The sequence below is a fragment of the Mytilus trossulus genome, chromosome 10 (assembly GCF_036588685.1).
Source record: "Mytilus trossulus isolate FHL-02 chromosome 10, PNRI_Mtr1.1.1.hap1, whole genome shotgun sequence".
Lineage (NCBI taxonomy): Eukaryota > Metazoa > Mollusca > Bivalvia > Mytilida > Mytilidae > Mytilus > Mytilus trossulus.
In genome coordinates, this window is record NC_086382.1 from 73220936 (window position 1) to 73245412 (window position 24477).

Sequence of the window (24477 nt, forward strand, 5' to 3'; positions counted from 1 at the left end):
TTTCATTTATGAATGAAATTTGTCACGGTTTATTGAAAATAGAAAAGTGTTTGCATTTTTGGATCTCAAAGGAGTATGTTCGATAAGGTCCTAAAATGGCCCCCCTTTTTAGCGTAAATTTCAAATTCAGATTTATCGACCAATATCACGATAAATTATAGCTAATACATTGACTAGCTAGGATTTGATCAATTTTGTTGAAAATTTTACGTTTCTGCGTTTCAATATGACGTCACAAGTTGTACTCATATTGTTTTTTCACTAAAAAATCAATGAAAAGGGTAAATTTCCATAGATTATTGGACTGGAAACATAGAGCGCATACGTCGACAAGAAAGATCTTTTAAAATAATGTTTGTGAAGACATTTCACATGTCTTATTTGAATCTTAAGCTTGTCGACGCCTGCGCCCTATGTTTCCTGGTCCTTCATTTGGTTGAAATCTAGCTGATTTCGTCAAATTTCACCAAAATCCCTTATTTTGACCTTTTTTGGATGTAAAAATCAACGTGTTAGAATTAAACTTTGACAAAAAGAGTTCTGTTTAACTTTCTAACATGTCTGTAAGGCAACTTAAAACATTTATTGTCTTATAACTATGAACTTTATAATTGGGGCCAAATATGGCCCTTATCGAACTTACTCCTTTGTGGTTTCCAATTATCTACTGACAAAATCAGTTGAAATAACTAACTTTCTTAATTTGACAATACTGACCAGGACTTTGAATATGTATCTAAATAAAACCTACCCTCACAAGATGGACAACACTGTCCAGGACTTTGTATAGGATATCTACATCTCACAGGTTCACATGCAGTTTTCCTGCAGGTTATCACACTATTCTGAAAAATAATTTTACAAAATAAATCAAATTCAATAATCAAATGTTAAAAATCTTCCATCACTATTGAAACATTTGTTAGTAAATGAATAAAGAAATTAAACTTATATATAACCTTGTACTTTCTAAGTTTGATCAGCTTTTTAAAAGGTGGTACCTAACACTACAGGGAGATAACTCTGTAAAATCTAGCTTAATGTTTTTAATTAAGTTGTGTTGTTAAGATAATATTAAGCTTCTCAGTGATCAAAATTAGTGTAAGTCAAACTGCTATATACATGTAACCAATGTAATTTATCTGATAAATTGGTTTGTTCAAATTTTTTGAAATTTTTATATTTTTGTCAAAGGGTCCAAATTTTATGAAAATTAAACGAGCCAAATTTATTTTAATGAAAGTGTTGGGTACCACCTTAAATAACCTTTTTTGCTGTGTTTTAAAAAAGTTAAATTAAATTGACCTTTTTCATCAGAGAATTCATAACATACCTGACATTGACAAGTATCACACTCAGATTTCCTCCATGTTGACCCTTCAACTCTATCTAATCCTCGTTCATCTATGCAACCTAAAAATAGAAATAAGCCATGGTTTTAGAATGATCGATGAAATGTTTATATGGCCTTTCTTTGATATAGATATCTAAAGTTTTCCAGTTTGAATGGTTTTACACTAGTCATTTTTGGGGCCCTTATAGCTTGCTGTTTGGTGTGAGCCAAGTCTCCATGTTGAATAATTTTTATGTTTACTGTTGTTTGAAAAATTGTATTAAGAATTTTAGTTCCAAAAGAAGGTAACATAGTGGGAACAATTTAGCTTGACAGTAAAGGTGATTTCCTGTATTGTATGTACATACCACTACATTGTACAATGTTACCGGTCACCACATTGTACCATTCTACAGAACAACTCCCACACCGGTTCACTCTACACACAGCATCTGGTATACCTGGTAGGAAAAATAAAACAACATTAAAAAATCTTCAAAAATGTTTTTAATATTTATGAATCAGACTTCTATCCAATAAATACATTGTCTGTGTAGAAATACAATATTTTTTATACTGAACTGAAGTAAAATTATACAGTAGGGTAACAACATAAGAGTAATTTTTTGGTTCATGGAATTTTTATTAAGTGAAAAGATATGTACAGGACAAATACAAAAATGATGACCTCTGAATGTTATTTGTTTTGTATTTCTGGTGTTGCCTTGCTGTAGCAACATCAGAGTAATTTCTTGGTTCATGGAAGTTTTAATTAGTGGAAATTAATTTGACCAAATTTTACAAAATTAAGTTGTATGATTCAAATATCTAGAGGTCAAATACGAACATGATGACCTCTGAATGCTTTTTTTTCTTCTGTTGTTGCATTGATGTACCAAAACCTCTCTTCTCAAATATCTATCAGAAACATTTTAACTGATTCATTATCTAATTTTATATAATCGCAATACAGATTATAGATTGCAGATAAAATTTCTACAGTTTGTGAATAACCTAATCTGGTACAGAACCCGGAGTTTAAAATATTGAATAGTAAGTATTTTATGAGTTGTTTTCTTTAAATAGTTTTGAGCCTCAATGATTTTTGTTTTGAGACTTCTCCCTTCTGAAGAACAAGCACTACTCAGGTAGATATTTGATGCTAAACATACCTGGACATTTACGATCTCTACAGAGGTCATTGTTACATGTGACAGGTAACCTTCCAATTGGACACTTGGAATAATAATATGTTATAAAGCATAGCCTACAAAAGATAAACACTTGGAATAATAATATGTTATAAAGCATAGCCTACAAAAGATACACTTGGAATAATAATATGTTATAAAGCATAGCCTACAAAAGATAAACACTTGGAATAATAATACATGTTGTTGGATTGCTATAATCTTATTGTCTTTAGCCTTTAATAAATTCCATTTTCCTCTTATTTTTTCTAGTGTCAACAGAGTGTATTGTATCTATACATCAAAAATAGTGGAAAATTTAGAAATGACTCTTAATGCTGCATAATGTTGTTTTTTTTATCTGCTGGTATTGTCATATAAACAATGCTTAAGTGTTTTAATTGATTGCGTTCAGGTGATGAAAGCTCACTAGAATGACTTAAAGTTAGTTTTTTTAAGTTTCATCTGAGCTAGCCTTTGATAAACAGAGTTTAACATGCCCATATTAGACATTTGTTTTTAAAAATGTTTGTTATCTATGCAGGGTTCAGCTAAATTTATTTTATTACATCATCTGGTTTTAAATTCCTTGATAGCAGATTAGTAGCAGTTACCAACTTAACATACCTTCGATCTGCTTCAATAGGTAACCAGATTCTCTCATCAGTAATACTGGAGACTCTAGGCATGTAATTTGGATCAATCTGATGTGTTCTTTGTTGTTCTTCCTGTAGCCTCTCTATCAGTAAGATCTGGTCCCCTCTGTGTAACCAGTTTGTTGTGTATCTCCATGAAGGGTATGTACTGACAGCTGGACAAATTCTTACAATCACACGAATGGTCAAATTGTTAGCCTTGTTTAACTCAATTTCAGCCCAGCGCTTAATTAACACATACATTGGTCCTAAGAAATAATTATTGCACCCTTTGAAATCAAAGCCTTTTGAGTTAAAACCAAATACATCAAACCCTTCCCTATCAAAACCATATTTGTTGAAACCATAGCGATTGTAGCCTGATGAATCAAACATATTTTTGTAATCACTTATAGTCCATGTACCATTTTTATTAAAACCAAAAGGTGTTACTCCATTGGTATCAAAACCATATCTATCAAAACCCCATTTATCTAAACCATTGACATCAAATCCATCCAAATTATACATATCAATGTAGAAACCATATCTATCAAATCCAGTTTGGTCAAAGCCCTGACGATTGTAACCATAGCGATTGTAACCATTAGCATTGTATATTCCTCTAGAATCAAAATTTCCAGATCTATCATAACCTTTTACATCATATCCATTTTTATTATAACCCTCTCTGTCGTAACCATGACGATCATATCCTTTAATGGCAAAACCAAGAGCTGGAATTCTGATATTACATATTAGGCCTTCTGTAAGTGGCACATATTTCACACACATCTGTGATTCAGATTCTAGCACATCATCTGGAGTGACATGGAATGGAGCCATTGGAACATAGCGCTGTGTACTGGGATACAGTAATAACCCATTTGGATGCTTCTTCTGCCATGTGTCCCAAATCTTATCAATGAATGCTAAATGTGATAGAAATATTGGATCGTAGGGACTGAAGTCTGACCCCATGTGACCACCAACCCATGACTGGAATAGCTGTGATACTACTTCCATCTGTAATCTGAAGTTTGTGTATGATGGATCATTCACAGCTAATTGTAGATTAACAGCATCTGGTAGACTTATATCCTTGTTGAATTTTCTCCTCAAACATGGCATCCAATATGGTGGGTTATGTCCCTTGAATGGGTGGAATTGCACACAACCTGTGACTCCTTCGCCATTTCCACCAAAATATTTGTTTGACCAGACAATTGACTTATCTGGTTTTCCAGCGTCTATTGTCCAATCATAATAAGGAATTGCTACATCACAATCTAGCTGCTGAAGTTCTTGTTCAACATATCTCAAAAAGTATCTATGCCAGGGCAAGAAAGCATCACTACCAACTGCCTGAGGTTTATAATCAGCGTACATCTGAGCTATCTGAAACCAACGTGACGGACATCCCGTCTCCATGGCAAGTCGTCTAACGTTATACTGATAGCGCTGGATTTCAGTGTCACTCATTTCTCTGATTTCTTTACGATTGATTGTTTGTCTACAAGCACATCTCAATACTCCTTTACTGTCACACAGGCATTCCTGACAACCAATACTGACCTTTGCCCCTATTCTATAGGTAGTGTTACCATAGTGACAACCACAGGACTCCCCACAATCAACATCTTCACACTTACGACCTTGACTGAAGGATACAACCTGATGATCTTTCTTCTTTTCTACAGATTGACATTGACCTAAGGTCAATGACCTACATTTGTGATTGTAACCATAAGCAAGTTCGAAAATATCATAGCCTCTTCTGTTGTTACCAAGGCAACTGTATCCAGCTCTAGAAAAAAAGGAATATATTAATTTTACTTGAAATTCCCATTAGAGTTCATTTTTGCATAACAACTTTACCATAATCATATGGCAATTCATACTATTCAAATGTCTAAAATAAACATCCTTTTTGTGCTGACCTGGAATTAAGGCAATCAACAATTAATCAAATATATTTAAAATTATTTTTAGGACCTTATATGATACTTCAACACAATGGTTGTGGTTATGATCAAACTTATGTTTTTTCGTTTGACTCACAAACTCGACTTTAATAGTCACAATTCGAACAGAACATCGACTTTAACAGTGCTTTTTAGTTTTCAAGGGGGGGTTCGTCCGAAACCCCCCGAACCCCCCCTGGCTACGGGTATGCTCACACCACATCTTCCTATATCTATCTTATCAAATAATTTAGTTCTATAGTTTCTGTTTATCAATTTAATACGACTGAACTCTCATGAAAATTCTAAACCTTGACTCTGTATGAAATAATTTCAGTACACCTACCCCTGTGATGGCCAAACTGAAATTTTTGTTGCATCAAAAGGAATGTGATAAAAGACATTATAAATGTTTTATATTTAAAAGTGTGGTAATGACAATATTAACCCTGACACAATGCAGAACATCATTCCTCACGGTTATAAAACTTTCGAGAATGATTTTTGTACTCAGACTCAAAAATCAACCAATCAATTTGCTAGATTTCATGTTTCAAGCATGATTTTTGAGCTCCGAGCACTGAGCAAAGTTTTATTCCTTCAAGGCCAGAACTTTTCATGATGTGTCTCACCTGTTATAACCCTCTACAGTATAGCCATCTTTATTATACTCTATAATTCCATCATATTCTCCTATTCTGTTGTATCCTAAGATATTAAAGCCCTCAGCATCATATCCTTCCTGGTTATAGCCCTGTCTGTCCAGTCCCTGTCTGTCATACCAAGCTTTATTATAACCTGAAGATACACAAATGTAACATCTTACATCAAATCATACCTGTTTTATAGTAACTATAACTTAACAATGCAATCAGAATTTAAACCCGTTGTTTTCTCTCCAAAACTTGTAAAATATTCCTACTGTAACCAGTTCACAAATTATATAGGGCATTTTGGTAGTGGTAACCTCTAGAGAAAGGGTGAGTTTGGCATTGCAAAAATAGAAAATGCAGGTCTCTCGTCTAATTGATAATTTAGTCTTTGATGCATGATTTCTTATTAGTTATTGTCTCTGAACTAGCTGTCAATTAACTATGAGTACTCTCAGATGCACCTAGTGTCTTTTTGTTGTTGGGATGTACAGGTAATCAGCCACATCCATTTGTATTTTTATCCATCTGATGAGGTAAGCCTTTTTCAACTGATTTTTATAATTATTCTTATGTTGTACTGTTATACCACTGTCCCAGATTAGGGGGAGGGTTGGCATCCCGCTAACATTCTTAACCTCGCAACATTCTGTATGCATGTGCCTGTCCCAAGTCAGGAGCCTGTAATTTAGTGGTTGTTCTTTGTTTATATTTTACATATATGTTTATCTTTCATTATTGTACATAAACTAGGCCATTAGTTTTCTCGTTTGAATTGTTTTACATTGTCATTTCAGGGCCTTTTATAGCTGATGATAAAATGCGGAAAGCACTATGGGCTTTTCTCATTGTTGAAGGCCGTACAGTGACCTATAGTTGTTACATTTCTGTGCCATTTTGGTTTTGTGGAGAGTTGTCTCATTGTCAATCAAACAATATCTTCTTTTTTTTATACTAATTGAGTGATCTTTATCCAAGACTTTAAAGGATAGGCAAATAGAAGTTTTATAAAATTTTATGTTCATGGATGCTATAAATGTGTCCGTCATAAAAAAGTTTTATATTTGAACCTACTTTTTTCCAAAATTGCTATTTCTGGAACCAAAAAAAGGTACACAATCAACAACAGCTCACAAAATTCAGTACTGTAAATTCAGAAATCATTTCATGCATTTATAATCATGATTTTTCAAGAATTGTCAAAAAAAAGAGTGAATTAAAAAAAAAATACAGTCATACAGATCTATGTTTCAGTTATCAGAATGTGATGTCTTATCATATCACAGTTTTAATTATTTGCATTAATAAAAACCTGCAATAATTTCTAAATTTACAGTATTGCTTTAATCACAGCATTAAACCCTTTACCATTTCTATCATAACCATAACTATTATATATCTGGTCCCCTGTTGATAAACTGTTATTGTAGGTTTGCACTTCTCTCTTCTTGTTAAAGCCCTCTACATTAAATCCATATCTGAAAACATAAAAAATGAATAATGGTATGTTTATATTGCCAAATTTCAAAGTATGATTTCAATTCTGATACAAACTAGCTCCCACTTTTCCATTAACATTATAACAAATCGCTGTCTAGTTGGATGTAATGGTTGTGAACCTTAACAACATCTGAAATCCATCAGAAGGATTTTACATAACACAAATGATAGGGTTCTTTTTACAAGAGATTCCCAATAAGCATGCATAAATTCCACGTGAAGCATGGCATGAAATCTTTTCTTTCAAAGCCTATTGTCATTTAGCTTGTAAATTTTTTAACAATCTATTATGTTATGAGTAATTTCTATATCAGTCAGCATATCATTTGCACCCAGGAGCTATAAAAACTATTACTTTTAGAAGAATACCTTATTTCTCATAACCAAACACTCTCCCCGTCATTGAACTAAAGTTTAACAAGTTACCAGTTTACAAATCCCTGTTCTGTATCCCTTACCTATCATAGCCTTTCTCATCATAGCCAACCACTTTGTCTCTGAAGACAGGATATCTATAACAACATGCTCCTACCATACATCTGGTCTGACAGGAAGGATAATCAGGGAAGTTATTAGAGTTGCCGCCACATCCAGTATATATAAACTCCTCACATCTCTGGGTGACATAGTTATAATACCATCTGGTTACTCTACTGTTACAGGAACCTAAAATAGGAAACCAAACTTGACTAGCCTCATAAATACAGCGTTAAATGATAAACTATTTTAAAAATTCCAGCAAGTTATGATGCAGTGGTTTGATGTTAAAAGAGGCATGTTTTGAATAGCATATATAACCTTTGCCAACTGAGCAAAGCATATCACACCACTTTGATATATTCTCAATTCAAGCCTAGAAGTCTTTTGACTTAACTTACAAGTATTGCACATCATTCAAATGTATAACAATAAAAGAAGTTCCAGTATCTTATCTAAGGCAAAGTTTCTAGAGCTTGCAAACTCAAGCCAACAACACAACAACCATACCAACAATACTATAAGCTACATTTACAGTTTTATATTTCAACTGCATCCATTCTTTTTGACACCTCTATGCATAAGTTATTGTTTATCTTACCTGGACTAACAGGTAGACTGCAGACTTCTATAGCTTTGTTTATCTTACCTGGACTAACAGGTAGACTGCAGACTTCTATAGATTGTTTATCTTACCTGGACTAACAGGTAGACTGCAGACTTCTATAGCTTTGTTTTGACACCTCTATGTATAAGTTATTGTTTATCTTACCTGGACTAACAGGTAGACTGCAGACTTCTATAGCTTTGTTTTGACACCTCTATGTATAAGTTATTGTTTATCTTACCTGGACTAACAGGTAGACTGCAGACTTCTATAGCTTTGTTTTGACACCTCTATGTATAAGTTATTGTTTATCTTACCTGGACTAATAGGTAGACTGCAGACTTCTATAGCTTTGTTTTGTCACCTCTATGTATAAGTTATTGTTTATCTTACCTGGACTAACAGGTAGACTGCAGACTTCTATAGCTTTGTTTTGACACCTCTATGTATAAGTTATTGTTTATCTTACCTGGACTAACAGGTAGACTGCAGACTTCTATAGCTTTGTTTTGACACCTCTATGTATAAGTTATTGTTTATCTTACCTGGACTAACAGGTAGACTGCAGACTTCTATAGCTTTGTTTTGACACCTCTATGTATAAGTTATTGTTTATCTTACCTGGACTAATAGGTAGACTGCAGACTTCTATAGCTTTGTTTTGTCACCTCTATGTATAAGTTATTGTTTATCTTACCTGGACTAACAGGTAGACTGCAGACTTCTATAGCTTTGTTTTGACACCTCTATGTATAAGTTATTGTTTATCTTACCTGGACTAATAGGTAGACTGCAGACTTCTATAGCTTTGTTTTGTCACCTCTATGTATAAGTTATTGTTTATCTTACCTGGACTAACAGGTAGACTGCAGACTTCTATAGCTTTGTTTTGACACCTCTATGTATAAGTTATTGTTTATCTTACCTGGACTAATAGGTAGACTGCAGACTTCTATAGCTTTGTTTTGTCACCTCTATGTATAAGTTATTGTTTATCTTACCTGGACTAACAGGTAGACTGCAGACTTCTATAGCTTTGTTTTGACACCTCTATGTATTGTTTATCTTACCTGGACTAACAGGTAGACTGCAGACTTCTATAGCTTTGTTTTGACACCTCTATGTATTGTTTATCTTACCTGGACTAACAGGTAGACTGCAGACTTCTATAGCTTTGTTTTGACACCTCTATGTATAAGTTATTGTTTATCTTACCTGGATTAATAGGTAGACTGCAGACTTCTATAGCTTTGTTTTGTCACCTCTATGTATAAGTTATTGTTTATCTTACCTGGACTAACAGGTAGACTGCAGACTTCTATAGCTTTGTTTTGACACCTCTATGTATAAGTTATTGTTTATCTTACCTGGACTAATAGGTAGACTGCAGACTTCTATAGCTTTGTTTTGTCACCTCTATGTATAAGTTATTGTTTATCTTACCTGGACTAACAGGTAGACTGCAGACTTCTATAGCTTTGTTTTGACACCTCTATGTATTGTTTATCTTACCTGGACTAACAGGTAGACTGCAGACTTCTATAGCTTTGTTTTGACACCTCTATGTATTGTTTATCTTACCTGGACTAACAGGTAGACTGCAGACTTCTATAGCTTTGTTTTGACACCTCTATGTATTGTTTATCTTACCTGGACTAACAGGTAGACTGCAGACTTCTATAGCTTTGTTTTGACACCTCTATGTATTGTTTATCTTACCTGGACTAACAGGTAGACTGCAGACTTCTATAGCTTTGTTTTGACACCTCTATGTATTGTTTATCTTACCTGGACTAACAGGTAGACTGCAGACTTCTATAGCTTTGTTTTGACACCTCTATGTATTGTTTATCTTACCTGGACTAACAGGTAGACTGCAGACTTCTATAGCTTTGTTTTGACACCTCTATGTATTGTTTATCTTACCTGGACTAACAGGTAGACTGCAGACTTCTATAGCTTTGTTTTGACACCTCTATGTATTGTTTATCTTACCTGGACTAACAGGTAGACTGCAGACTTCTATAGCTTTGTTTATCTTACCTGGACTAACAGGTAGACTGCAGACTTCTATAGCTTTGTTTTGACACCTCTATGTATTTTTTATCTTACCTGGACTAACAGGTAGACTGCAGACTTCTATAGCTTTGTTTTGACACCTCTATGTATTGTTTATCTTACCTGGACTAACAGGTAGACTGCAGACTTCTATAGCTTTGTTTTGACACCTCTATGTATTGTTTATCTTACCTGGACTAACAGGTAGACTGCAGACTTCTATAGCTTTGTTTATCTTACCTGGACTAACAGGTAGACTGCAGATTTCTATAGCTTTGTTTTGACACCTCTTTGTATTGTTTATCTTACCTGGACTAACAGGTAGACTGCAGACTTCTATAGCTTTGTTTATCTTACCTGGACTAACAGGTAGACTGCAGACTTCTATAGCTTTGTTTTGACACCTCTATGTATTGTTTATCTTACCTGGACTAACAGGTAGACTGCAGACTTCTATAGGTTTGTTTATCTTACCTGGACTAACAGGTAGACTGCAGACTTCTATAGCTTTGTTTTGACACCTCTATGTATAAGTTATTGTTTATCTTACCTGGACTAACAGGTAGACTGCAGACTTCTATAGCTTTGTTTATCTTACCTGGACTAACAGGTAGACTGCAGATTTCTATAGCTTTGTTTTGACACCTCTTTGTATTGTTTATCTTACCTGGACTAACAGGTAGACTGCAGACTTCTATAGCTTTGTTTATCTTACCTGGACTAACAGGTAGACTGCAGACTTCTATAGCTTTGTTTTGACACCTCTATGTATTGTTTATCTTACCTGGACTAACAGGTAGACTGCAGACTTCTATAGGTTTGTTTATCTTACCTGGACTAACAGGTAGACTGCAGACTTCTATAGCTTTGTTTATCTTACCTGGACTAACAGGTAGACTGCAGACTTCTATAGCTTTGTTTTGACACCTCTATGTATTGTTTATCTTACCTGGACTAACAGGTAGACTGCAGACTTCTATAGCTTTGTTTATCTTACCTGGACTAACAGGTAGACTGCGGACTTCTATAGCTTTGTTTTGACACCTCTATGTATAAGTTGTTGTTTATCTTACCTGGACTAACAGGTAGACTGCAGACTTCTAAAGCTTTGTTTATCTTACCTGGACTAACTGTTTATCTTACCTGGACTAACAGGTAGACTGCAGACTTCTATAGATTGTTTATCTTACCTGGACTAACTGTTTATCTTACCTGGACTAACAGGTAGACTGCAGACTTCTAAAGCTTTGTTTTGACATTTAGGTCCATCAAATCCTGGTGGACAGCGGCATGTTACTAGGTGAGGTTCATTTGTCCAAACTGATGGGAGACAAGTTCCTCCATTCAAACATGGATTAGGTTCACAGAAATCTGAAACAAAAATAAAGAAGAAAGTTTGTATATAATCCATACAACTCCATTGCAGGACCTACTAAATCATATGAGCTAATATAAAACTACAAATGCACGCAATTCTTTTTTATTTATCTTTATTTTTTTATTTATTGTTATATTTGATTTATCTAAATATTCTACTTTCTATGAAACTGCTTTGAGCATCAATTGAAGGGGAAGGAATCTCTCATCAGATTTGTTTGGCATTTAGAAGAGTACACACACTTAAGTCCTGCAAACATCCTTACTGTAGGATGAACACAATATATACTCTTAGTACCTACCTCTTTCTTCCTTACAATTCGCCCTCCTCCCGTCTAGGTACCATACAGCTTTACATTCCCTACAGAAATCAATATAACATACAGCCTCAGGGTAGGATGGACATGAGGTGGTCTGGCATGGGTTCTCTGTACACCTGGCTATACTGTCACAGGTACATAACGATAGGAATGAGGTCGTATCAAAACAAAACCTGGAGGAGGGTAAGGTCAGAGGTGAAACTGGTGTCTGCACTGGTACCATAGCTGAAATATAAGTCAAGGCTGAATAACTTTACATACTAATATTAAGAATAAGTTATGATTACAATCACGATGAATTTTTATAAAACCAATTTTTGAATAAGGGATGTAACTCATCATTTTCGTTTTAGTTAACAAAATAAGTTACATGGATTTGGCTATACTTTTTGGACCTCTTGTATTATAGCTCTTCATCTTTTATATAAGGTTTGGATTTTAAATATTTTGGCCACGAGCATCACTGAAGAGAAATTGATTGTCGAAATGTGCATCTAGCAGGGTTGGACACTAACGCTAGCCCGCTAGCCCGCGACTAGTAACTTTTGTGTCGGGCTAGTAAATGTCCGTAGCGCGGTAGCCCAAGGGGCTAGTAAATTTATTTGTCATTGAACATCAAACTGTTGTACTTTCGGCAAAGTACAGTCCAACCGCCGGTCATATCTGACAACATCGTCGAATATTGTCTACACTGGTTTCCTTGACCTCTTTATTTACATACAGATACAGATACTGGAGGGTAAATTTTCTACCGTAAACCAGTCGCTATAGACTGTCAACTCGGCCTAAGATTACTCGTCATATAAAGTAGGAATGCACCACGTTTCAAGATTTTGAAATACATATTAATTAGACTGCATATACATTTTGGTTTTATTGTATTTTATTATTAATCACATCAGAGATCCTGTTAAATCGTGTGCGTAGTTCATCTATTACATAGTCGTCGTGTAAATAGTTAAAATTGGAAATGTCCTTTCGTTCTTAAAATAGAGCATTAAAAGGTTCCCTGTTGAAATTTTCCTTTACTCCTTAGGTACGTGTGGTGATGAAAACTTTTCGATCTTCTCTGTCTTTATCGATTTAGCGTTTGTCATGTCGTCATAATTCTTTTCGTATTGCTCGGAACTTATCATTACAGTTGCAACGGACTGAAAAAAAGTAAATTTCCGGTAATAATATTAAATGTGCATGTGATTACATGTAGCTTCTTTTTGAGAACTGAGGTGGGGGGGGGGGGGGGGGGGTGATGATGATAGCAAGACTAAGCCATTGGTATCAGAAAGCGTTCATTACACGTACCGAGATACATGCATGTCTTAATACATTAACGAGAACAGGTTGACCCAAATCAGTTCGAACATGAAGACTCGGCATCAGGACAAAAACCAAAAGTAAAATAGGGGACAAGTCAACTTATTTATGAAAATAAAAATAAACAGATACATTTTTGTTTTTAATTTGATTATTTTAGTTGATGAGTTAACACACAGTGTTGATGTAAATGTAGATTGTCACTTTCTTAGTGGTTGGTCTATTGTTCTGTTTGCCGTGGAGACTGTGAGATACATATAGTTGTCAAGCTCAGAACAACATTGTCATTAATTAATTTGATGCTGCAGGATTATTTGTAAATTGAATACCACCCTATAAACCTGGTCAAGGTTTTGAAGTATATATTTTTTAAGTAATCTGGGAGCTATTTTTATTTTTTAAAGTACGTCTGGAATACAAAAATGTTAATGTTTGACTAAAAAGATAAATCATATAAATTTATAAATTCATCTACAGTAAAAATGTAAGTTTTGACAAACAAATTCCTGCAGTTAGATTTCTTTGGTGTAATTATTATTAGTTTTGTTTTTTTGAAGATATAACAAGTATGAAATAGGTATTTTTCAGACTGAAAACATCTTCTTAAAAGGCCTCAGAATGCAGGATTTTGCATCTAAATTTCAAAAAAATTATGGGGGGGCATGCCCCCAGATCCCCCTCGCTTGTTCGCAGGCCTACGGCCTACGAACCGGGCTACCTGACACAGAACAGGGCTAGTTGAATATAATTTTTACTAGCCCTGTGGGCTAGTGCCTACAAAAGTTAGTGTCAACCCCTGTCTGGTGCAAGAAAATTGGTACCGTTAATGTAATTGCACGCCATAATTTTCTGCAATAACAAATACTAACATGTTACATCCTTGATTTGTCCCATCCAAAAGTGACTTGCCCATTCTGGTGTTACTGTATTTAGTCGTGGACATGTCCTTGGTACTGACATCAGAAATCCCTTGTCCTGTGATGATAGTATCTCCCATATTCTATATGACTGTAGTGCAGCAAAGGGTCCATTAAATAAGTAGTTACAATGTCTTATGTCATAACCACTAACAGTGAAACCATACTTATCATAACCTTCTCTGCTCAAACCTGAAAAATAAAATATAAAACTGGTTAATCTCTTAAAAAATTCAATGGACAAGTTTGTATCTACATTTATTTTGTATGTCTACAAGTAATTGTAATTTCTTTGCACTATAAATGTAACTTCTGTCAATTTATTTTGGCAACTTATTTTATTTCTTTTTGATATGGAATTCATATAAAACTATTTCTGTGTTTTGTTTTCCACACCCTTAATTATGACCATCTGTAGTATTGTAAGCAGATCAGTGATTTCTTTTGTTCATTTCTATATAGAATACAACAAAAAGTGTGAATAAATTATTAACTTTTTATAACTGGCAGAATCTAGTATCTTATTGACACAATCACATCAAATCTCCAAAATTGTAATTATTCAAGAGAGATATTGTTTGTATTTATTTTGGGTCAAAAACATACACATGGAAAAATAAGTAGACCTTTGGAATCTTCATTTCTGTAAGACTTTCAATTTCACATATTATGAGCATACACAATGTATTGAAAGAGATTCTTATGTACCTAGCCTGTTAGAACAAAAGTCATTAAAGCCATCATCACTATAGCGACCAGATGTGTCTGGATTACCATTGACATCATATCCATTTCTGTTGTAGTCATTTATAGAATAACCTTTGACATTGTAACCATAGCGATCGTATCCTTGACGATTATATCCATCCAAGTTGTAACCATCTCTATTGTAGCCTACGATAAAATATTTACATTTATTACATATAATGATGCAGTTGAAGTTTATTTGCCCAAGAAAATTCATATTTTAGGGCATTTCAGGTAAACATGATATTTAGATGGCGAACAATATTCATATTTCAAGGAAAGAAGATTCCATGAATTTTTGTGACTCCCAAAATCAAGAACATTCAAGAATATTTAATTTCTTATCCCCTAGATCTTATAATTATTCAGACTGAATAGTATATTTATTATTTATTATTTTTATGTTGACTTTTATACTTTTGATTTTAAATAGGAATAAAATAAGCTTCAAGATGAAATGAACAACTATTTTGCTGTGTTTATAGATGAAAACCTTACCAGATCTATGGTAACCATTCCTGTTAAATCCACTTCTATCAAATCCCTGTACATCATAGTAAGAATTGTATCTATCTACTGTATTAGCTGGAATGTCACCTCTATCTTCTGTGTCCTCTCGTACATCATCTGTTCTATTACAAGGATGGCCTCTGGAGGTCAAGGCATAGGTCACACAGAGGTCATTCTCCGAGTCAAGGACACCACTAGGTTGAACATTGAATGGCACCATTGGTATCTTACCGTAAGCTGCTGGGAATTTAAACTTGTTGTTACCTTGCTGTTGCCAATCCCAGTATAGTTTATCAATAAAAGCGTGAATAGCAAAGAAGACCGGATCATAGGGAGCAGTACTTTCACCCATATCCCCACCAATGTACTGATGGAGGTAGCTGACATAGGCTTCTAAACATAAACTCATTGTAGTGTAATCCTCACTACTAATAGCAAGAGCTAGTTCAACCAGAGACGGGAGTTGGATGTTTGGATTGAAACGTCTACGTATACAAGGTCTCCATGATTGACCAAAGGGATGGTCAGTAACACAGCCCTGTCGTCCTTCACCGTTTCCACCAAACATGTTTGGCTGCCAGATTATAGCATTAGCAAAATCACCAACATCTGTTGTGAAGTCAAAATATGGCAGAGTTACTGAACAGTCTACTTCTTGTATAATTTGTTCTAAATTTCTTAAGTAATATCTATGCCATGGGAGAAAGAAGGCACTCCCATGTGAGAACATGCCATGATGGATATACATGTCTCGCATCCTGTCCCAAGCATTCCCAGGGCCGGATTGTTTGACCTTTTGAATAGCCACTTGTAAGGCGATCAGTTCATCTGAAGTCAGGTCACGAATTTCTTTTCTCACTGATGGTCTTTCACAGCTATAAATAGAATTAAAAAAGTATTTTGCTAATCAAAGGTAATAGGTGTAAGTGAATTGTCATGAAATATCAAAGAAACAGAAACAAGAGTCCTACTCAAAATTGTAACTCTGAAACACTGGACTTAATACTTACATTGTAACCAATGTTTTACAGGGCACTATGGTAAAACAGTAGTGAAATTGGACCATGGCTAAGTACTCAATGTTCACCTATTTTGCTAAAATTTGGACAGAAATCTTACAATTAATTTTTTTATCATTTGTCATTTTGCATGTCTTTTAGCATTTACAGCTAAATATATTTCAAAGTCAACAAAAAGCTAACATTATATATCAATAGATAGTAAAAACATTACAGAATCTTGCATTGTTTAGAGATTCTGGCAAATCTATTTTTCTGCTATTCAAAACAAAATTTGTGGGACTATAGAGTACAGAGAAAATAAGGAGATACAATATAAACACAGAATGGAAACTTATGTTTGCTTCTTAGATAAATGAAGATGAAACAACTGCCAAAAGCAGCGCCCTCAAACACATCACAGCGTATAGCTGACTTAGATAAAACCTGAAACCAAATTTCAGAAATCCTTGTATTGTAGTTCCTGAGATAAATGTGACGAAAAATATTCATGAGACGTACGGACTGACTGACTGACGGAAGGACGGAAGGACAGACTGAGATAAAACAGTATACCCACTCCCTCCTTTTTTTAAAGCAGGGGTATAATTATACTATTTGACAAATAACCTGCATATCCATAGATTGTCTACTTCACATGTACATCTCTGTTGACAGGACTGTCTAACCTCCCCTGGTTTATATACCCTGTTACCATAGGAACAACCACTAGGGGGCACTGTACATCCAGCATCATTACATGACAATCCAGGGAAGAATCCTATCACTTCTGTTGTATAACCACTAAATGTTTTCCTATGGACACCTTTACATTCTCCTAAATTTAATACCTGGAAAAATTACAATATTTAAATTCATGTATATATATACTTACTAATCTTCAGAGATATATATTTCTTAATTTCTTTTATTTTCTATGTTTTATTCACTAAGTGAGACATATGTTTCTAAATCTTTTCTGATAAATCCAAAACTTAAGTACAAAACTTGAACCTTTATCAAAAGTAAAAATATTGAAGAAGTTATAATTCATACATCTTGTTAGGTTTTTTTTCATACACAGAATTCGTCGGATATTTTTTACTCATTTATATGCTATAAATTCACTATTTTTGTGATGTTTCGTTGTTGAGAAAATTGTAACTGGATATATATTGCAATAAAATAAATTTGATTATAACGTAAGGGTACCCAAATTGCACCGAGTACCCAAATTACACCTATTTAGAAAAAATAGCAACGAGAATCTTACAAGATTTCCTAGAGACTAAACAATTTGTATTTTTATGATTTGATACTATACACGTCTTCCAACATAAGTAAACATATTGAGATACACACAAAACGTTCACAGTATTTGTCAACAGATGGACTGTTTACTGAAAAAGCAAAATGAACGAAAACGTCACCATGCGACGTCATCAAAACGTCATCTTCTTAAAATAAGCAAATACAATATATTATGAGTATCCATTTCTTAAAATATGAAGAGAAAGCATGGACTAATATTCAATTGTTCAAAATATTTGAAGAAATTAAACAAAAGCTCGGTTATTAGACTTTTGACGATGTGATTTTAAGCATGGATGCAATTTGGGTACTCCTCATTACAGATTCATGGATGGTTTGAAGGTTGATTCAAACCCATTTTTTTTATGACTCAATAAAAAATAAAAATTAAATTGGTGTACCTATACAATAAAGAAGGATAAGGCTACAAAATAAACACAGTATGGCCATTATGTTCTTGATCATAAAAACCTGTAGTTAAAAAAACTGTCAAAATAGGTGCAATTTGGGTACCTTCACGTTACATGTATATGTATTATACAATGTTATATGACACAGGAATTCCTGATATTGTAATAATTTGTCTCCCATTTTATACGTCATTTGTTCATAATTCTTTAAAGTAATAAACTTTTTTCAAATAAACTCTGATCTTCCGTCATCTGATCACCAGCCTGACTAAAGGCATTACTTCCAAAGGTATTGTGAGGGGTGTGAGGTGACATGTCCAGGTATTCAAGCGATTTCCTGTCGGGCTTGCAAGTTCATGCATCGTTTCACTTCTGCAGGTATTGAACAGTGTGCAAGGCCGATAACTTATAACTTTCCATTTTGAATTATCAGATGTATAATATACAACTGTCTTACTTGTCATTACTAAACTCATACGTTTGTTTATAGATATGTAAACTGACTTTGAATTATTCATCACTTTGTCAGCTGCTTGAGCTTAATCAGATATAAAAGATATTTATAAAAATCTTAAAAGTACTTACAATCATTTTCCTGAAGTTCAAAATGGATTGCATTCCGAAATAAGTAAAATAATGTTAACAAGATGGAAAAATCTGCACTAAGGGTTTCTTACACTTAAACCTTTAACTGTATGGAAAACATGACAGGATTAATAAAAAAGATCAAAAGTTTTTAGAAAGGTGTGTTAGTCTGAATTTTAAAACAAAAAATTTAACAACAAAGGGGCTGCTTGCTTGCAAAGGGACTAAGTTCATTTGTGGCCAGATATGTGAATCTCAAACCTTATCATTAAACATCGAAAACACCCCAGTTTGTTCCTTAAATTTATCTTTTTCAAAAGCCTAATTACTCTGTAAACAACATTCCCTCATTGGAGTTCATTACAGGCTCTAAAGACTGCACATTTTGAATATATTGTAAAAATACAATAATTTTATGCCTTTTTTCGGACATAAAAGCGTAGAAAAAACACAATCAAAAAGTTTATACAATCAAAAATGTTCTTAATACAATCAACATACTGTATCCCTGACACAAACATTTTCTGGGTCAGGAGTTGCAGCTTCAATAGCTTATGCTAAAAACTTTAGATGAATTTGGACCAAAACTGAAGTTACAACATAAATTATGCATAATTGAGGGTTCATTATTTCGTTATTAAAAATTTGATGTGCCAAAAAGAAACTATTTTTTAACCTGATTTAAAAACATTAGAATGTGTGAACCAATTTAATCATGAACCTACTCCTTTGTTCTTGTAGAGACTATATATAGAAAGGCAACAATTTTTAAAAAGTTATGAAAATATAAAACTTAAATATCAAGCATTCTTAGGCACATTTAAACATTTCTTTGTTTTCAGGTATCAAGTTAGAAGAAATGTGTTCCTATGATCCATTCTTATAAGGTACATCACTTTAATATATTTATAACCAAGTTTGAAGGATGGTCCTTAGTGAAGTAATATTGCTTTAACCATGGTGGGAATATATGGCCATAAGAACTGTTACCCTAATTAGATTATCATTATAAATTGTTGTTAATATCAAAATAGGAGCTTTTATAGCCTTAATTGTTTAATATGATATATATGTTAAAAGTTCTTTTTAATTGGGAATAAAACCTCAGTATGATACTAAGTATATGGATCATAAAATTGAGAAAGGAAATGGTGAATGTGTCAAAGCGACAACAACCCAACCATAAACCATATAATGCTTATGTATGTGGTTGTGTATGTATTCTGTAACAATAGTAAGAAAGTATTATTACTTCACATCTTTTGTCCTCTTTCTGGTCACTACTGATGACCGATTGTAGGGTAGATTTAAACCTCCGGTAACAACATGCTCCTCTCATGGCTAGATCCTGACATGCTGATAGGGTTAAAAAGTTATTGGCATTCCCTCCACAACCTGCAAATATAAATGTTAAATTTTAATTTAGTATGGAACAAAGAAGAAAGAGAAACTGTTAAAAAAAAAAAATCGTGATTTTAAATTAAAATCTTATTGTTATCTAATTCTATTTTTTCCAAAGAACAAATAATATACTTGAATGCTTGGTGTCAATAGGTAGAAAAGTTGTTGAAATCCTCAAATTTGAAATCATTTACTGTGCTTATCCAGTGACCTTTGGGGTATCACATTAGCAAAGACCAAAACAGTTTACCAAATTGCAGTCAGATTTCTACTCCAACTATCTGATGTACTGGTTAAATATTTTAGCAGATTGTTCAAGTGAAATGTTGTTAGTATGAAGTGAGTGCTGTAAAATAAAAAGTTATACTTAGCATCCAGATCCAGTCAGTTGATACCTTTGTCAATCATTTCTAACACAAATAATATCTTACTATAGTATGAGTCACTGAATAAAATGGTATAATTTTAACATGGAAACTTCTATCATAAATAAATATTATAAATGAATAGTTCAAAACATTGTTTTGTAGGTGTATATTTTATAGCTTTGTCTTCTAAGATTAAGTTATTGTGCAATTGTGATTCGAATAACGTATTGTATACAAATTACTGATCTGCTGGCAATAAAGGGAAATAATTTACATTACAAATAATCAGCAAAATTTTGTTCTGTCTGACAAATATCAAATTTCCCCATTTAATTTGTTTGTAACATTATTTCTGTTATTATTTAACTTTTATCCTCTGTTCTAAAACGAACAATGAAACTTATTTAATGATGAAAGACGATTAACAGCTGTTTTGCAAAATGTTGAATTGTTCAAAGTATAAAGGATTGTCTACCAAGGAGCACAAGATATCTTATAAGCAGTATTTTGCAAAACCTTTCTAATTTGTGTTCTACATGCCCTTCAACTCATACTAATTTTGCATTTCATTTTTTTTTATGAATCTTTTGTAGGCAAAATCATAAGCCTCGTATCATTGATTAAATTTTATGTGTACATTTGAACTCAATATAAATTATTTCCCTTTAATGACAGCAGATCAGTAATTTGTATAGAAAATGTTATTCGAATCACAATTGCACAATAACTTCATCTTATAAGACAAAGCTTTTAAATATACACCTACAAAACAATGTTTTGAACTATTCATTTATAATACTTATTTATGATAGAAGTTTCCATGTCAAAATTAGACCATTTTATTCAGTGACTCATACTATAGTAAGATATTATTTGTGTTAGAAATGATTGACAAAGGTATCAACTGACTGGATCTGGATGGTAAGTATAACTTTTTATTTTACAGCACTCACTTCATACTAACAACATTTCACTTGAGCAATCTGCTAAAATACTTTACCAGTTGATCAGTTAGTTGGAGTAGAAATCTGACTGCAGTTTGGTAAACTGTTTTGGTCTTTGCAAATATGATACCCCGAAGGTCACTGGATAAGCACTGTAACTTTTTTAGTTCACTTTATATATGCATGCACTTAATTGGCAGCTGACAGAAAAAAAATTCTCTATAAACCGAAGTTGGGGAGTTTGAAACAAATCCAATGATTAAGAGCCATGAATACTTGAACCAACCAATAATTGGTCCTTTTGCAGTTTGTAAAAGCATTGAAAGATATACAAACAATGTATTACTGTAACATACCTGTAAAATTGAAAGGCAAACATATCTCCTCAAATCTGTCATAGTAGTATCTCCGTACTGTCTGGTTACAATCCCCTATGTCAGGAGGTAACACACAGGGGTTAATTCTGACTTCACATGTGGGGCCATCCCATGGGGTGATGCATATACATTGGTAACTGTTGTATCCAGTTTCTCGACAGTAGCCATTGTTCTTACAGGGGGCACTGCTACAAGGTGCTACAAAGACAACAAATAATAAACAGCTTGTATATATATAAGGGGTACTATCAGGGGTCGGAATTGGCGCTAGTCCGGTAGTCTGGGACTAGTAAAATTTGAGTCGGACCAGTATATTTTGTCAGCTAGTGGTCTGGCGGACCAGTAGAAATTTGTCGATAAAAATAACTGGTTGCATCGCAATCTCCGTTTGTTTACAAAACAATTTACCTGTGACCTCAATTACACGGTACTGGGGGTATAACAATTGTTCAAGTTAATTAATATCTCGGGTGAGCGTCCTTCACAACAATATAAAATGTGGAAATTTTTGGAAGGAGTTAAAGCGCGGACAAAAAAATTAAGATAATTTAATCCTGTCTCTTCCTGCTCATTCTGCTGATGCAGAAAGAGGTTTTCTGAGATGAAACTTGTAAAGAATGATTGGCGATCAAAATTGCGTCCAACTGTTTTATCCGATCTTTTATTCATTATGTTTCACACTGAAGATATAGCATCATTTGATCCAGTCCCAGCTATTGAAATGTGAAATATTTCTGGACAGCGCTCCAGACGACCAAGTCAGGCACCCTATTGTCATCGTGAGAACTGGGATGACGTGGAAGACAATGTTGATATTTTTTCTGTCCTTGATCCTGATTTTAATAAAGAAAATCATTGAGATTACCAAAGCCTTTATCAAAATCAGAATAAAGACTATTACTTTGTTACTGTCTAACTTATGTAAAATAAAGCATCAAAATTAAACATCTGTCATTTATATTAGTGTTTGTCAAATTAATGTCATTTTTTGCAGGACCAGTAGATTTGGAGCCGGACCAGTAGAGTTTTCAGTCCACTGGTCCGGCTGGCCAGTACACAAAAAAGCTTAAATTCAACCCCTGGGTACTATAAAGATCATAAGATAGAGAGTACAAAAGAAAATAGATAAACAGAATAAACAAGTCCATAACACATTATTCTGAAAATTAAATTGAGCAACACTTAAAGTCTTTCAAAAAGCCGGGGATGAATTCAGGTGCTCTAAACAGGTCGCTGTCACAGTCACTGTGTTCTTATAATTCAAGGAAGATAATAGGAGATTGTTAAAAATAAAATTTTCATAGTATAAAATATACAGTTAATATATTCATGAAAAGAGAAGTATTGGTCTTTGTTAATTGGTGAAGTTTGTACAGGGGATATTTAAATAGGTTTGAACTTTTTCATTCCTTGGTCTTTGTTGGTTTATACTAGTTTTTTATCTGCATATCAGATCTGAGTAATATTTTGTACTTTTGTTTTATAATGTGACTACTTACAAATACAGTTTGAGACATTAGATCTTGTCCTACATTGTGGTCTGCCTCTCTGTCAATATAAAGAAAACTTACTGCATTGGAAAGAAAATTTGAGAGATTTGAAATAATAAGCATCACCATAAACTGGGCACAATAACTTTTGTATTTATACAAAACAATTGCAATAATTCATGCTGCTCAGTTTTTTATATCTTTCCAGAAATGATTATTAAATTTTGAAGACTAATTGTATACTTACTCTACAAGTACAAATGTTACAACGACCTTCTTCCCAAGTTTGACTTTCATCATAAGTTCTGCTGCCAATAGTGCATTGTGGGTAACATACACATGTATCTTCCAACTGTTGTACTTTAGACCTTAAATCAGTATTCTGAAATTATACAAAAGATATATGCATGGTAAAGGTACTCAAGTATTCTTTTATTAAATTTCTTTTTTGTTGAGCTTCTTACTGTAAGAAGCTATATCTTTGAATCAATTTCAATCTATTGATATGACAAAAAAATCTTTCTGGAAATAAAGATACTACAAGAAATTTAAGTGCTGTATTTGAATATTCTAAATTTCTAAAAGTTGATTAAATGTTTGTTAATGAAAAGGGTTGTCTGGCATAACTTTCAAATAAGATTTTAGAATTTAAGACAATGGTGCTAGTGTTTAAAATAACAAGATTTATTGAAATGGAATAATAAAGATCTTAGCTTCTTGAATACACCTCAAAACTTAATTTTCTGAAATCTTTCATGACTGGGACACACAACACATGCACATACAGAATATTTCACTGCAGCCAAGAAATCACTTTCAGTGATATTTTGAGATTAGATAAAAACATATATCTCTGAAATGCATTTGACATACAATAGAGTTATCTTATACTCTGCCAGGAACTACTCAGGTATTCAAAATCATACAGAAGGAATTGCAATAAAATTGATAAATTCAGAGGCTGTAAAATGAAAATAACTTTAAAACCTCCCAA

At 33.5% G+C, this 24477-nt stretch overlaps 3 protein-coding genes across 3 annotated transcripts in view; all 3 read right to left on the reverse strand.

Moving 5' to 3' along the window:
• LOC134688144 (kielin/chordin-like protein) overlaps positions 1-11753 on the reverse strand; it is a 76646-nt gene extending 64893 nt beyond the window's left edge. Inside the window, exons 1-9 of the mRNA XM_063548617.1 lie at positions 11627-11753; positions 7731-7938; positions 7141-7250; positions 5755-5920; positions 3151-4965; positions 2506-2600; positions 1702-1794; positions 1334-1413; positions 752-845 (exon numbers count right to left, since the gene is read on the reverse strand). Of these exons, the coding sequence (XP_063404687.1) occupies positions 752-845; positions 1334-1413; positions 1702-1794; positions 2506-2600; positions 3151-4965; positions 5755-5920; positions 7141-7250; positions 7731-7807 (2530 nt within the window). The 5' untranslated portion in view covers positions 7808-7938; positions 11627-11753. The remainder of the gene's footprint in view (positions 1-751; positions 846-1333; positions 1414-1701; positions 1795-2505; positions 2601-3150; positions 4966-5754; positions 5921-7140; positions 7251-7730; positions 7939-11626) is intronic.
• A 329-nt stretch (positions 11754-12082) lies between these two features.
• On the reverse strand, positions 12083-22185 carry LOC134688146 (uncharacterized). Its single transcript, XM_063548618.1, has 7 exons — positions 21973-22185; positions 20156-20298; positions 17228-17448; positions 15588-16474; positions 15051-15236; positions 14295-14534; positions 12083-12336 (listed from the first exon to the last, which is right to left on the reverse strand). The coding sequence occupies exons 2-7, from the start codon at positions 20240-20242 to the stop codon at positions 12083-12085; spliced, it is 1875 nt and encodes a 624-aa protein (XP_063404688.1). The 5' UTR covers positions 20243-20298; positions 21973-22185.
• A 1299-nt stretch (positions 22186-23484) lies between these two features.
• The window catches only part of LOC134688147 (uncharacterized), a 37698-nt gene continuing 36705 nt past the window's right edge, over positions 23485-24477 (reverse strand). The window contains exons 7-8 of the mRNA XM_063548619.1: positions 23731-23865; positions 23485-23541 (exon numbers count right to left, since the gene is read on the reverse strand). Of these exons, the coding sequence (XP_063404689.1) occupies positions 23485-23541; positions 23731-23865 (192 nt within the window). The remainder of the gene's footprint in view (positions 23542-23730; positions 23866-24477) is intronic.